This window comes from Lipophrys pholis (assembly GCF_963383615.2).
Source record: "Lipophrys pholis genome assembly, chromosome: 8".
NCBI lineage: Eukaryota > Metazoa > Chordata > Actinopteri > Blenniiformes > Blenniidae > Lipophrys > Lipophrys pholis.
Window position 1 is genome coordinate 575,285 of NC_137630.1, and position 13,527 is coordinate 588,811.

The following is a 13,527-nucleotide window of genomic DNA, read 5'->3' on the forward strand; positions in this document are numbered from 1 at the left end:
CATACTGTTGATGTGTAGTTTCATACTGCTGATTTGTAGTTTCATACTGTTGTGTAGTTTCACACTGCTGATGTGTAGTTTCATACTGCTGAAGTGGTTTCACACTGTTTTGTAGTTTCACACTGCTGATGTGTAGTTTCATACTGCTGATGTGTAGTTTCATACTGTTGTGTAGTTTCACACTGCTGATGTGTAGTTTCATACTGCTGAAGTGTAGTTTCACACTGTTGTGTAGTTTCACACTGCTGATGTGTAGTTTCATACTGCTGAAGTGTAGTTTCACACTGTTGATGTGTAGTTTCATACTGTTGATGTGTAGTTTCACACTGCTGCAACTACTCAATCCAGTAAATGATGAGATGGGACAGGAGTGATGAGGAAATGTAGTTTTATGGAGTGTTTGTGGTAAACAACCCTGGTAAACAACCCCAGTAAACAGCAGCAGCAGATGTGGATGAAGAATCCTGCAGTGCTCCAGATGTTTCTCAGCTGCTCTCCTCATTCCTGCTGGTGACCTGCTGGAGTCAGACTGCAGATTAGAACAAGTGGAAACCAGAAGGACCCCCCCCACCATAACACCTACCATCCCCCACCTAACATCCCTCATCCACCATAACACCTACCATCCCTCATCCACCATAACACCTACCATCCCCCACCTAACATCCCTCATCCACCATAACACCTACCATCCCCCATAACACCTACTGTCCCCACCTAACACCCCTCTACCATAACACCTACCATCCCCCATCTACCAGAACACCTACTGTCCCCACCTAACATCCCTCTACCATAACACCTACCATCCCCCATCTACCAGAACACCTACTGTCCCCACCTAACATCCCTCTACCATAACACCTACCAGAACACCTACTGTCCCCACCTAGCATCCCTCTACCATAACACCTACCATCCCCCACCTAGCATCTCTCCACCATAACACCTACCATCCCCCACCTAGCATCTCTCCACCATAACACCCACCATCCCCCATCTACCAGAACACCTACTGTCCCCACCTAGCATCCCTCTACCATAACACCTACCATCCCCCACCTAGCATCTCTCCACCATAACACCTACCATCCCCCACCTAGCATCTCTCCATCATAACACCTACCATCCCCCACCTACCATAACACCTACCATCCCCCACCTAGCATCTCTCCACCATAACACCTACCATCCCCCACCTAGCATCTCTCCACCATAACACCTACCATCCCCCACCTAGCATCTCTCCACCATAACACCTACCATCCCCCACCTAGCATCTCTCCATCATAACACCTACCATCCCCCACCTACCATAACACCTACTGTCCCCACCTAGCATCCCTCTACCATAACACCTACCATCCCTCCACCATAACACCTACCATCCCCCACCTACTATCTCTCCACCATAACACCTACCATCCCCCACTAAAACACCTACCATCCCCACCTACCATCCCTTCACCATAACACCTACCATCTCCCACCAACCAACCCTCCACCATTACACCTAACATCTCACCCTAACACCTACCATCCCTCCACCATAACACCTACCATCCCCCACCTACTATCTCTCCACCATAACACCTACCATCCCACCACCATAACACCTACCATCCCCACCTACCATCCCTTCACCATAACACCTACCATCTCCCACCAACCAACCCTCCACCATTACACCTAACATCTCACCCTAACACCCACCATCGCCCCGCCATAACACCTACCATCTCCCCACTGCAACACCTACCATCCCCCCATAACACCTACTATTCTCACCTACCATCCCTTCACCATAACACCTACCATCTCCCCACTGGAACACCTACCATCCCCCCATCCCCCACCATAACACCTACTATTCTCACCTACCATCCCTTCACCACAACACCTACCATCTCCTACCAACCATCCCACCACCATAACACCTACCGTCCCCACCTACCATCCCTTCACCATAACACCTACCATGTCCCACCAACCAACCCTCCACCATTACACCTAACACCTACCATCCCCCCATCCCCCACCATAACACCTACCATCTCCCCACTGCAACACCTACCGTCCCCACCTACCATCCCTTCACCATAACACCTACCATCTCCCACCAACCAACCCTCCACCATAACACCTACCATCCCTCCACCATTACACCTACCATCCCTCCACTATAACACCTACCATCCCACCACCATAACACCTACCGTCCCCACCTACCATCCCTTCACCATAACACCTACCATCTCCCACCAACCAACCCTCCACCATTACACCTACCACCCCCCACCATTACACCTACCATCCCTCCACTATAACACCTACCACCCCCCACCCTCCACCATAACACCTACCATCCCTCCACTATAACACCTACCACCCCCCACCCTCCACCATAACACCTACCATCTCCCACCAACCAACCCTCCACCATTACACCTACCATCCCTCCACTATAACACCTACCACCCCTCCACCATTACACCTACCACCCCCCACCATTACACCTACCATCCCCCCACCATCACCTATCGTCCCCCCACTATAACACCTACCATCCCCCAACCCCCACCATAACAACTACCATTCCGTCCCAACATTACAGCTACCATCCCCTCACCATCACACCTACCATCCCCCACTTACCCTCCCCCATCCTCACACTGACCATCCCCCACCATTACACCGACCATCCCCCACCATTACACCTACCATAACACCTACCCTCCCCCACCATCACCTATCGTCCTCCCACTATAACACCTACCCCCCAACATTACAACTACGAGCCCCCCCCTACCCTCCCATATACCCTCCCCCACCATAACAGCTACGATCACCCCTCCTACCCATCCCCCAACCCCAACGTTAACAGCTACCATCCCCCCACTATAACACCTACCATCCCCCCATCCCCCCCACCATCCATCAGAGGTCTGACATGCAGCAGAGAGAATTCCTTCAGAAGGAAAGAGCAGAAACCAAGCTTGAATTTCTTGTTAATTTAATTGTGATTCAATAGAAAACATCATCAAAGAGGAAAAGATAAAAGCAGAAGATCCCAGCAGACCCTGCTGCTCTGAGGAACACTTTCCCAGTGTCCATCGCTCCTCATCTGTCCTCCTGCACTTTAACACAAGACCCCCTACAGCTACGCCCACTTTTCTGTGTTTCAGGACCTGACGAAGGACATGATAAAGGACTTGCCAGTGGACATGACAGAGGACATGACAGAGGGCCTGACGGAAGACCTCACGGAGGACATGGGGGCACACTGGGGGCTCCACCTGGCCACTGCCTGGTGCCACTGGTCTTCAGGGGTCAGCGGTGGGGGGGCACACAGAGGGGTTGAATGGTCTTAAAGTTCTGGCTGATCATCGAATGAAAGAATAGACAGGAACTAAAGACTGTGATAGAGCGTCCACCTCCACTTAGTCCATCTGGCAGCTAGAGCTACAGCTGGCAGCTAGAGCTAGAGCAAGCAACGAGAGCTAGAGCTACAGCTAGAGCTAGAGCTAGATCCAGCAGCCAGGGCTAGCAGCTACAGCCAGCAGCCAGGGCTAGCAGCTAGAGCTAGGGCTAGCAGCCAAGGCTAGCAGCTAGAGCTAGGGCTAGCAGCCAGGGCTAGCAGCTACAGCTAGGGCTAGAGCTACAGCTACAGCCAGCAGCCAGGGCTAGGAGCTAGAGCTACAGCTACAGCCAGGGCTAGGAGCTAGAGCTACAGCTACAGCCAGGGCTAGGAGCTCGAGCTACAGCCAGGGCTAGCAGCTACAGCTAGAGCTAAAGCCAGCAGCCAAGGATAGCAGCTACAGCTAGAGCTACAGCCAGCAGCCAGGGCTAGCAGCTAGAGCTAGGGCTAGCAGCTAGAGCTAGAGCTAAAGCCAGCAGCCAAGGATAGCAGCTACAGCTAGAGCTACAGCCAGCAGCCAGGGATAGCAGCTAGAGCTAGGGCTAGCAGCCAGGGCTAGCAGCTAGAGCTAGAGCTAGCAGCCAAGGCTAGCAGCTAGAGCTAGGGCTAGCAGCCAGGGATAGCAGCTAGAGCTAGAGCTACAGCCAGCAGCCAGGGCTAGCAGCTAGAGCTAGGGCTAGCAGCCAGGGATAGCAGCTAGAGCTAGAGCTACAGCCAGCAGCCAGGACTAGCAGCCAGAGCTAGCAGCTACAGCTAGGGCTAGCAGCTAGAGCTAGAGCTACAGCCAGGACTAGCAGCCAGAGCTAGCAGCTACAGCTAGGGCTAGCAGCTAGAGCTAGAGCTACAGCCAGCAACCAGGGCTAGCAGCTAGAGCTAGGGCTAGCAGCCAGGGATAGCAGCTAGAGCTAGAGCTACAGCCAGCAGCCAGGACAAGCAGCCAGAGCTAGCAGCTACAGCTAGGGCTAGCAGCTAGAGCTAGAGCTACAGCCAGCAACCAGGGCTAGCAGCTACAGCTACAGCTAGAGCTAGAGCTACAGCCAGGGCTAGCGCTAGAGCTAGTGCTAGAGCTAGCGCTAGAGCTAGAACTAGAGCTAGCTCACACAACAGGAGGCTCCATACTGAAGCTAAAGTTCAGTGACTGAAGGTGAAAAGTCCAAACTGAGCCCAAGAGAGGAAGAGCAACAAACACCAGAACACCTGGGAAACCAAACAGCCCGGGTCCAGAGCAGACCGGGTCCAGTCCTGGGTGGCTCTAGAGTCATACCTTGCTCCTGAAGAGCGGCTTAGCTCCGGGGCCACAGTACTCGTTGTAGATGAGCTTGAAGAGGAAGAGGTGGAAGAGCGTGATGAGCGACGCCACGCTGAACCAGAACAGGAAGGGCAGGCCCGGATACCTGTTGGCCATGTGCTCCTCGTGGGCCAGGATGGCCTTCAGGTGCAGGGTGTGGCGCAGGTCCTGCAGGTGGCGCAGGTCGGTGGAGATGTAGAGCAGCGGGGTGATGGGCTGCGTCACCATCACCGGGAAGGTGTGACCTTTGACCTCGGAGGTCAGCTCCACCGGCTCGTTGAGGCAGCCGGCCTCGCAAGCATACAGCTGCACCGGCGTCTCCTGCGGCTTCACCGACAGGTGGAGGAAGGGCCTCCCGTCCACGTCCAGCAGCACCGCCAGGTTGATCAGGTCCTGGTTGTAGCGGATCCCCCGCAAGGCGTAGCTGTTGTGCAGTACGTCGGGGTCGGCCTGGAACTGCAGGTGGTTCTCGGTGAACTGCAGCCCCCCGAAGCTCAGCACCATGCCCTGCATGGCGCCGTGGGCGCCGGCTGCCACCAGCACCTTGCAGCTGCGCTTCTGCAGCGTCAGCGTCCACAGCGTGACCAGCTGCAGGATCTGGGCCGTGCTGCTCAGCCGCGCCGGCCACAGGTTCTCGGCGTGCATGGTGGCGTGGCCGCTGAAGCAGTGGTCGGCGTAGCTGAGGGTGGACTCCAGGCGCGAGCGCTCCTCGCCGCTGAGCCGGCGGTCCAGCAGCGGCGCCGCCGTGGACGACAGGATGTAGTACAGGGTGGTGTTCACCGTGCAGCTGGATGGCGTGTGAGAGTCGGTGATCTTCCTCATCTCCACCCCTGAAAGAACCAGCAGAACACAGAGTCACTGACTTCCTGTCTCACTGAGACACATGGGGAGACAAGCGGAGAGACAATAAGAGACACAATGGGGGACACAAGGAGAGAAAAGAGGAGACACAAGGGGGGACTAGATGAGACAAGGAGAGACAAGCGGAGACAAGGAGAGAGGCACAAGGGAAGACACAAGGGGAGACAAGGAGAGAGACACAAGGGAAGACAACCGGAGACACAAGGGGAGGCACAAGGAGAGACAAGGGGTGACACAATGGTAGATAAGGAGAGACCAGGGGAGAGAAGGAGAGACCAGGGGAGAGAAGGAGAGACACATGGGGAGACAAGAAGAGACATAAGGGGAAAGACAAGGAGAGACGGAGACACAAACAGAGATGGAGAAACACAAGGAGAGACACAAAAGGAGAGAAGATGAGACACAAGGAGAGAGACAAGGGGACAAGAGGAGACACAAGGGAGACTCAAGGAGACAAGAGGAGGCAAGGCAAGGGGAGACAAAGAGAGACTCAAGGGGAGACATAAGCTCACCTGAGATGAACAGGTCCATCCAGGCCTGCTGGTGGTCTTCCACCAGGTCGTCCACACTGGACCTCAGAAGTTCCCCCAGCTCCTTCTTGGCTCCGTCTCGGAGGCTGCTGAAGGTGTCCTCCAGTCTGGAGGACTCGATGGGCTCTGAGGTCCAGACCACTGACAGGACGTGGTCTGTGTAGTCAGACTTAGCGGAGACCTGGATCCGGAGCTTCAGCTTCTTGGTGACCACCACCACCAGAACCATCCGGTTGTTCTCCACCGGCACCCTGCCAGACGACAGCACCACCTCTCCGTCCTCCAGCTTCTCCACGCTGGTGGAGAACTTGCTGCCAAAGGAGGGATTTCCAGAGAACACGTCCAGGGCGGCGGTCCTGTCCGACGGGTTGTGGATGGAGACCCGCTGCAGGAAGACGTTGGGTCTGCTGCGGTGAGCCATGAACTCCTCCCTGATGGTGACGCAGTCCCGGACCGACTGCAGCCCGGGGAGCGAGGCGCAGCGCACCGACAGCACCGCTCCTTTCCGGAACCACAGCAGGCTGGCCTGGACCTCGGCCCGCTCCCCCTCCAGGTGGATGCCCACCCGGGGGGAGAACTCCGTCTGGTGCACAGGGGCTGAGCCGGGCTGCGGCGACGACGCCACCCACAGTCTGTTGGAGTCCACGTCGATCAGAATGTGTCCGTTACCCGTTACGAAAGGTGTGTCCAGCGGTTCCTGGGGTGTCCTGTAGATCCCCTCGCCACGGTCCACCAGAGACCTCCATCGGTGGACCTCAGCCAGGAGACACTGTCCGGCCGCCCCGCCGGGCATGGCCGAGCCGCTGAACAGCCTCCAGCGCTGCTCCGCTCCCAGGTACCAGTAGAAGATGAGGAGCAGCAGAAGGCCGACCAGCAGCCGCCGGGCCCAGCTGCTGGACAGCAGGCCCGGCAGGCCCTTCAGGCGCTGCTGGAGCCACATCGTCCCAACCAGGGGGGGCAGGCGTCTGCAGGCAGCCAGCACCCAGGGTGGAAGGAAAGACACTCACATGGAGTCCAGTCCTCCAGGTCCGGGTCCAGGAGTTCCTCCAGATGCTGGATCAGTGAGTGCAGAGACACCCAGAGTCAAAGCAAATCACATGGAGTCCAGGAGCATCAAGGGGAGCTGACAGACTGTCACATGGAGATCTTTTCCCCAGGTCCAGGTCCGGGTCCAGGTCCGGGTCCAGGTCCAGGAGCATCAAACAAACAAACAAACAAACAGTGTCTGGTGCTAGTGGGTGAAGCTAGGTGGCTAACGCGGGGACCGACAGCAGGAGGAAAGTCTCCGCTGGCTCCTTCATTCTTCTCTTCCTCCTCGGATGTCCGTCGGCCGTCGAGCTGCCCGCTCTCCTTCAATTACGCTCGAAAGTTGCTTTAAATGAGCAGACCTTCCGAGTTTCTGGAGGATTTCTGCTTCGTCTCAACACTTCTGGTTTGTCACAACTGTCGTAAAGCAATACGGAAATGTCGCAAAACGTTGAGCATTTCCGATAAACATCGAGTCTTCTTATATTTTATAATCTGAAGATTGATAATCTTATATTTTATAATCTCTTATGAAAACAGACCGATATGTGTTATTACGTCTGTGTTTGTTGTGTGTTTTTTTTTTTTTTTTTAATATTTGAATATTACTTGTGAATAAAGTTAATTTGTATGCTAGAAACGTCATCGTCTCCGCCATATTGGTCCGGGCAGACTGGCCTGTAGACTGACCGTTTGACAGACATTGTAAACAGCAGACCAAAGGCTGTTGGAGGAGTCACTGAGCCCTGACTTCCGGTAGAGGCAAAACAACATTATGGAGAGACAAGATGGTGAGGTTAATTATCACATTTCATATGTCAGAACATGAAAAATAATCAGTAAAACTTTCCTGTAGGTACCCACGGTAACAGTTGTTCATTTTAGGGTTTTATAATGAAGCACATTGAAGCTATTGTCATATTGTTGGCAGAATAAAAAAACTGGCTTTTCCATAAACTCTTCATTTTATTTTTCTTTAATTGTGTTTCTTTATATAAAGTGCCTGAGTGCCCAAAAGTGCTCTACTAGTTTGTAGTGCCTGCTTCTTTAATCTTCTTCTGCCGTCACTTTTTCGGTGTGTAATTAGTCCTGCACCGTTTGGTGCAGGTACACAAAAAGTACATCAAAACGGGTGAAAAATTCGAGAACAGTGTGCTATGACTTTTATAAGTGCCATGGCTAACGGTTTTCGAAAAAAATGTGAAAAACAGCAAATAATGTTACATTCAAAGCGGCTGGGAGCCGAGGAAAAAGGGCAGGTCAGCTAGAGACTTGATTTAAATTTTAAAAAGTTGCCGCTCTTATCCTCTTTTCAGAAGTGGAAACAATTTTTTAAAAATCTCCACCAAATTTTAATCTGTGAGTCATTAAGTTTGATAAAGTTTTCAGCCATTTTTGGAGTTTAACATGGGTGTGTATTGGAAAAGTTAGAGTGGGGAGATTTCTTTAAGAGTGGGAGAAGGTGTCAAACGTCTCTCTCATCGCCATGGCCACATTTCTTCCTCTTTCTCATCATATTATACATGAAAACGTAGCGACAGGCCTTGTGCTTCTAACAAGGGGCCCCTTGTGTCAGGTTCTCTCTAAAAAAGACATAATTGACAGCGAGTGCATAATTTCCTCCCTTCAGCTCTCATGTGTTTTCTTGAGACATTTTTAGTGACAGGTGCTGAGCCAATGTCAGGAGCTCCTGCTCCTTGACATGTGATGTCATTGTTTACCAGAAAGTGCTCAGACAGACAGACAGACAGACAGACAGACAGACAGACAGTCAGACAGACAGACAGACAGACAGACAGACAGACAGACAGACAGACACAGTATAGTAGTGTGGTAGTGTGTTTTATAATGCTAATGCTAGGCTAGTCCGCTAAGCAGATTAGCATGTGAGATAAGAATAAGGGTACGTCCTCATTGTCCCTCCTGTCTCCTTCTCTGTCCACTTCTCCTGAACCCTGGAAGGGTTCTGTGTGAGGCCATGATAAGAACGGTCTGAATTCTCAATAAGTAAAGGAATGATGCTTCCTTTAGAACCTCCTTTAGCCTAGGAACCAATGATGCTTCCTTTAGAACCTCCTTTAGTCTCTGAACCACTGATGCTTCCTTTAGAACCTCCTTTAGCCTAGGAACCACTGATGCTCCCTTTAGAACCTCCTTTAGCCTAGGAACCTCTGATGCTTCCTTTAGAACCTCCTTTAGCCTAGGAACCTCTGATGCTTCCTTTAGAACCTCCTTTAGCCTAGGAACCTCTGATGGATCCTTTAGAACCTCCTTTAGCCTAGGAACCTCTGATGCTTCCTTCAGAACCTCCTTTAGCCTAGGAACCACTGATGGATCCTTTAGAACCTCCTTTAGCCTAGGAACCTCTGATGCTTCCTTCAGAACCTCCTTTAGCCTAGGAACCTCTGATGCTTCCTTTAGAACCTCCTTTAGCCTAGGAACCTCTGATGCTTCCTTCAGAACCTCCTTTAGCCTAGGAACCACTGATGGATCCTTTAGAACCTCCTTTAGCCTAGGAACCTCTGATGCTTCCTTCAGAACCTCCTTTAGCCTAGGAACCTCTGATGCTTCCTTCAGAACCTCCTTTAGCCTAGGAACCACTGATGGATCCTTTACCAAAGGAGACCAGCTCATGTTCCCCCACAAATCTCATCGGAGCGTTCAGGGAAACTCAGGATGACTGAAAAAGGAGCAGATCATGTAAGTTACCAAAGTAATAATCTGCCTAGAACCACTTGAAATCATCTAGAACCCAGAGGAACTTTTTGTAGTTCATTTTCAGAAACTTGTAGTTCTTTCCCACCATGGCAGACGTCACTAACTAGAGCCGCCGTCGCTTTATTATGACGTCACTAAGTGAAAGTCTGACTGCCTCACCACTGTGATCTCCTTTACTAACTCCTTTAGGAAGCCTCCTAACACCTTTACTTAACTCCTTTAGGAAGCCTCCTAACACCTTTCACTAACTCCTTTAGGAAGCCTCCTAACGCCTTTCCTTAACTCCTTTAGGAAGCCTCCTAACACCTTTACTTAACTCCTTTAGGAAGCCTCCTAACACCTTTCCTTAACTCCTTTAGGAAGCCTCCTAACACCTTTACTTAACTCCTTTAGGAAGCCTCCTAACACCTTTCCTTAACTCCTTTAGGAAGTCTCCCAACACCTTTCACTAACTCCTTTATGAAGCCTCCTAACACCTTTCCTTAACTCCTTTAGGAAGTCTCCTGACACCTTTCACTAACTTCTTTAGGAAGTCTCCTAACACCTTTCACTAACTCCTTTATGAAGCCTCCTAACACCTTTCCTTAACTCCTTTAGGAAGCCTCCCAAAACCTTTCCTAACTCCTTTAGGAAGTCTCCTAAGATCTTTCCTTAACTCCTTTAGGAAGCCTCCTAACACCTTTCCTTAACTCCTTTAGGAAGCCTAAAATCTTTTACTATCTCCTTTAGGAAGCCTCCTAACACCTTTCCTTAACTCCTTTAGGAAGCCTCCTAACACCTTTCCTTAACTCCTTTAAGAAGCCTCCTAACAACTTTCCTTAACTTCTTTAGGAAGCCTCACTAACTCCTTTAGGAAGCATCCAAACACCTTTCACTAACTCCTTTAAGAAGCCTCCTAACAACTTTCCTTAACTCCTTTAGGAAGCCTCACTAACTCCTTTAGGAAGCCTCCTAACACCTTTCCTTAACTCCTTTAAGAAGCCTCCTAACACCTTTCCTTAACTACTTTACGACCCCTCCTAACACCTTTCCTTAACTCCTTTATGAAGCCTCCTAACACCTTTCCTTAACTCCTTTAGGAAGTCTCCTGACACCTTTCACTAACTCCTTTAGGAAGCCTCCTAACACCTTTCACTAACTCCTTTAGGAGGCCTCCTAACACCTTTACTTAACTCCTTTAGGAAGCCTCCTAACACCTTTCCTTAACTCCTTTAGGAAGCTTCCTAACACCTTTCCTAACTCCTTTAGGAAGCCTCCTAACACCTTTCACTAACTCCTTTAGGAAGCCTCCTAACACCTTTACTTAACTCCTTTAGGAAGCCTCCTAACGCCTTTCCTTAACTCCTTTAGGAAGCTTCCTAACACCTTTCCTAACTCCTTTAGGAAGCTTCCTAACACCTTTCCTAACTCCTTTAGGAAGCCTCCTAACACCTTTCACTAACTCCTTTAGGAAGCCTCCTAACACCTTTCCTTAACTCCTTTAGGAAGTCTCCTGACACCTTTCCTTAACTCCTTTAGGAAGTCTCCTGACACCTTTCACTAACTCCTTTAGGAAGCCTCCTAACACCTTTCCTTAACTCCTTTAAGAAGCCTCCTAACAACTTTCCTTAACTTCTTTAGGAAGCCTCACTAACTCCTTTAGGAAGCATCCAAACACCTTTCACTAACTCCTTTAAGAAGCCTCCTAACAACTTTCCTTAACTCCTTTAGGAAGCCTCACTAACTCCTTTAGGAAGCCTCCTAACACCTTTCCTTAACTCCTTTAAGAAGCCTCCTAACACCTTTCCTTAACTACTTTACGACCCCTCCTAACACCTTTCCTTAACTCCTTTATGAAGCCTCCTAACACCTTTCCTTAACTCCTTTAGGAAGTCTCCTGACACCTTTCACTAACTCCTTTAGGAAGCCTCCTAACACCTTTCACTAACTCCTTTAGGAGGCCTCCTAACACCTTTACTTAACTCCTTTAGGAAGCCTCCTAACACCTTTCCTTAACTCCTTTAGGAAGCTTCCTAACACCTTTCCTAACTCCTTTAGGAAGCCTCCTAACACCTTTCACTAACTCCTTTAGGAAGCCTCCTAACACCTTTACTTAACTCCTTTAGGAAGCCTCCTAACGCCTTTCCTTAACTCCTTTAGGAAGCTTCCTAACACCTTTCCTAACTCCTTTAGGAAGCCTCCTAACACCTTTCCTAACTCCTTTAGGAAGCCTCCTAACACCTTTCACTAACTCCTTTAGGAAGCCTCCTAACACCTTTCCTTAACTCCTTTAGGAAGTCTCCTGACACCTTTCCTTAACTCCTTTAGGAAGTCTCCTGACACCTTTCACTAACACCTTTAGGAAGCCTCATAAAACGTTTCACTAACTCCTTTAGGAAGCCTCCTAAGGCCTTTCACTAACTCCTTTAGGAAGTCTCCTAACACCTTTCACTAACTCCTTTAGGAAGTCTCCTAACACCTTTCACTAACTCCTTTAGGAAGTCTCCTGACACCTTTCACTAACTCCTTTAGGAAGTCTCCTGACACCTTTCCTTAACTCCTTTAGGAAGTCTCCTGACACCTTTCACTAACACCTTTAGGAAGCCTCATAAAACGTTTCACTAACTCCTTTAGGAAGCCTCCTAAGGCCTTTCACTAACTCCTTTAGGAAGTCTCCTAACACCTTTCCTTAACACCTTTAGGAAGACTCCTAACACCTTTCACTAACTCCTTTAGGAAGCCTCCTAACACCTTTCACTAACTCCTTTATGAAGCCTCCTAACACCTTTCCTTAACTCCTTTAGGAAGTCTCCTAACACCTTTCACTAACTCCTTTAGGAAGTCTCCTAACACCTTTCACTAACTCCTTTATGAAGCCTCCTAACACCTTTACTTAACTCCTTTAGGAAGCCTCCTAACACCTTTCCTTAACTTCTTTAGGAAGCTTCCTAACACCTTTAACTAACTCCTTTAGGAAGACTCCTAAAACCTTTCCTTAACTCCTTTAGGAAGCCTCCTAACATCTTTCCTTAACTACTTTACGACCCCTCCTAACACCTTTCACTAACTCCTTTAGGAAGCCTCCAAACACCTTTCCTTAACTCCTTTAGGAAGTCTCCTGACACCTTTCACTAACTCCTTTAGGAGGTCTCCTAACACCTTTCAACTAACTCCTTTAGGAAGTCTCCCAACACCTTTCACTAACTCCTTTATGAAGCCTCCTAACACCTTTCCTTAACTCCTTTAGGAAGTCTTCTGACACCTTTCACTAACTCCTTTATGAAGCCTCCTAACACCTTTCCTTAACTCCTTTAGGAAGTCTCCCAACACCTTTCACTAACTCCTTTAGGAAGCCTCCTAACGCCTTTCACTAACTCCTTTAGGAAGTCTCCTGACACCTTTCACTAACTCCTTTAGGAAGTCTCCTAACACCTTTCACTAACTCCTTTAGGAAGTCTCCTGACACCTTTCACTAACTCCTTTAGGAAGTCTCCCAACACCTTTCACTAACTCCTTTAGGAAGTCTCCTAACACCTTTCACTAACTCCTTTAGGAAGCCTCCTAACACCTTTACTTAACTCCTTTAGGAAGCCTCCTAACACCTTTCCTTAACTGCTTTAGGAAACCTCCTAACACCTTTCCTAAACTGCTTTAGGAAGCCTCCTAACACCTTTCCTTAACACCTTTAGGAAGCCTCCTAACACCTT

General features: G+C 49.9%; 1 protein-coding gene across 5 annotated transcripts; it reads right to left on the reverse strand.

Moving 5' to 3' along the window:
• Window positions 1-371: 371 nt before the first annotated feature.
• On the reverse strand, window positions 372-7,560 carry kiaa2013 (KIAA2013 ortholog). 5 transcript variants are annotated; one of them, XR_013935564.1, is made up of 4 exons: window positions 6,080-7,547; window positions 4,683-5,536; window positions 3,217-3,379; window positions 373-515 (listed from the first exon to the last, which is right to left on the reverse strand). XR_013935564.1 is itself a non-coding variant. In XM_080469898.1 (4 exons), the coding sequence occupies exons 1-3, from the start codon at window positions 7,035-7,037 to the stop codon at window positions 3,262-3,264; spliced, it is 1,872 nt and encodes a 623-aa protein (XP_080326024.1). In that variant the 5' UTR covers window positions 7,038-7,547; the 3' UTR covers window positions 373-515; window positions 3,217-3,261. The 5 variants fall into 5 exon arrangements, 4 of the variants coding, with proteins under 4 accessions (XP_080326026.1, XP_080326024.1, XP_080326027.1 ...); XM_080469898.1 differs by having other exon boundaries at window positions 3,217-3,321; XM_080469901.1 differs by lacking the exon at window positions 3,217-3,379 and having other exon boundaries at window positions 373-518; window positions 6,080-6,141; window positions 6,249-7,180.
• Between the last annotated feature and the right edge of the window lie 5,967 nt (window positions 7,561-13,527).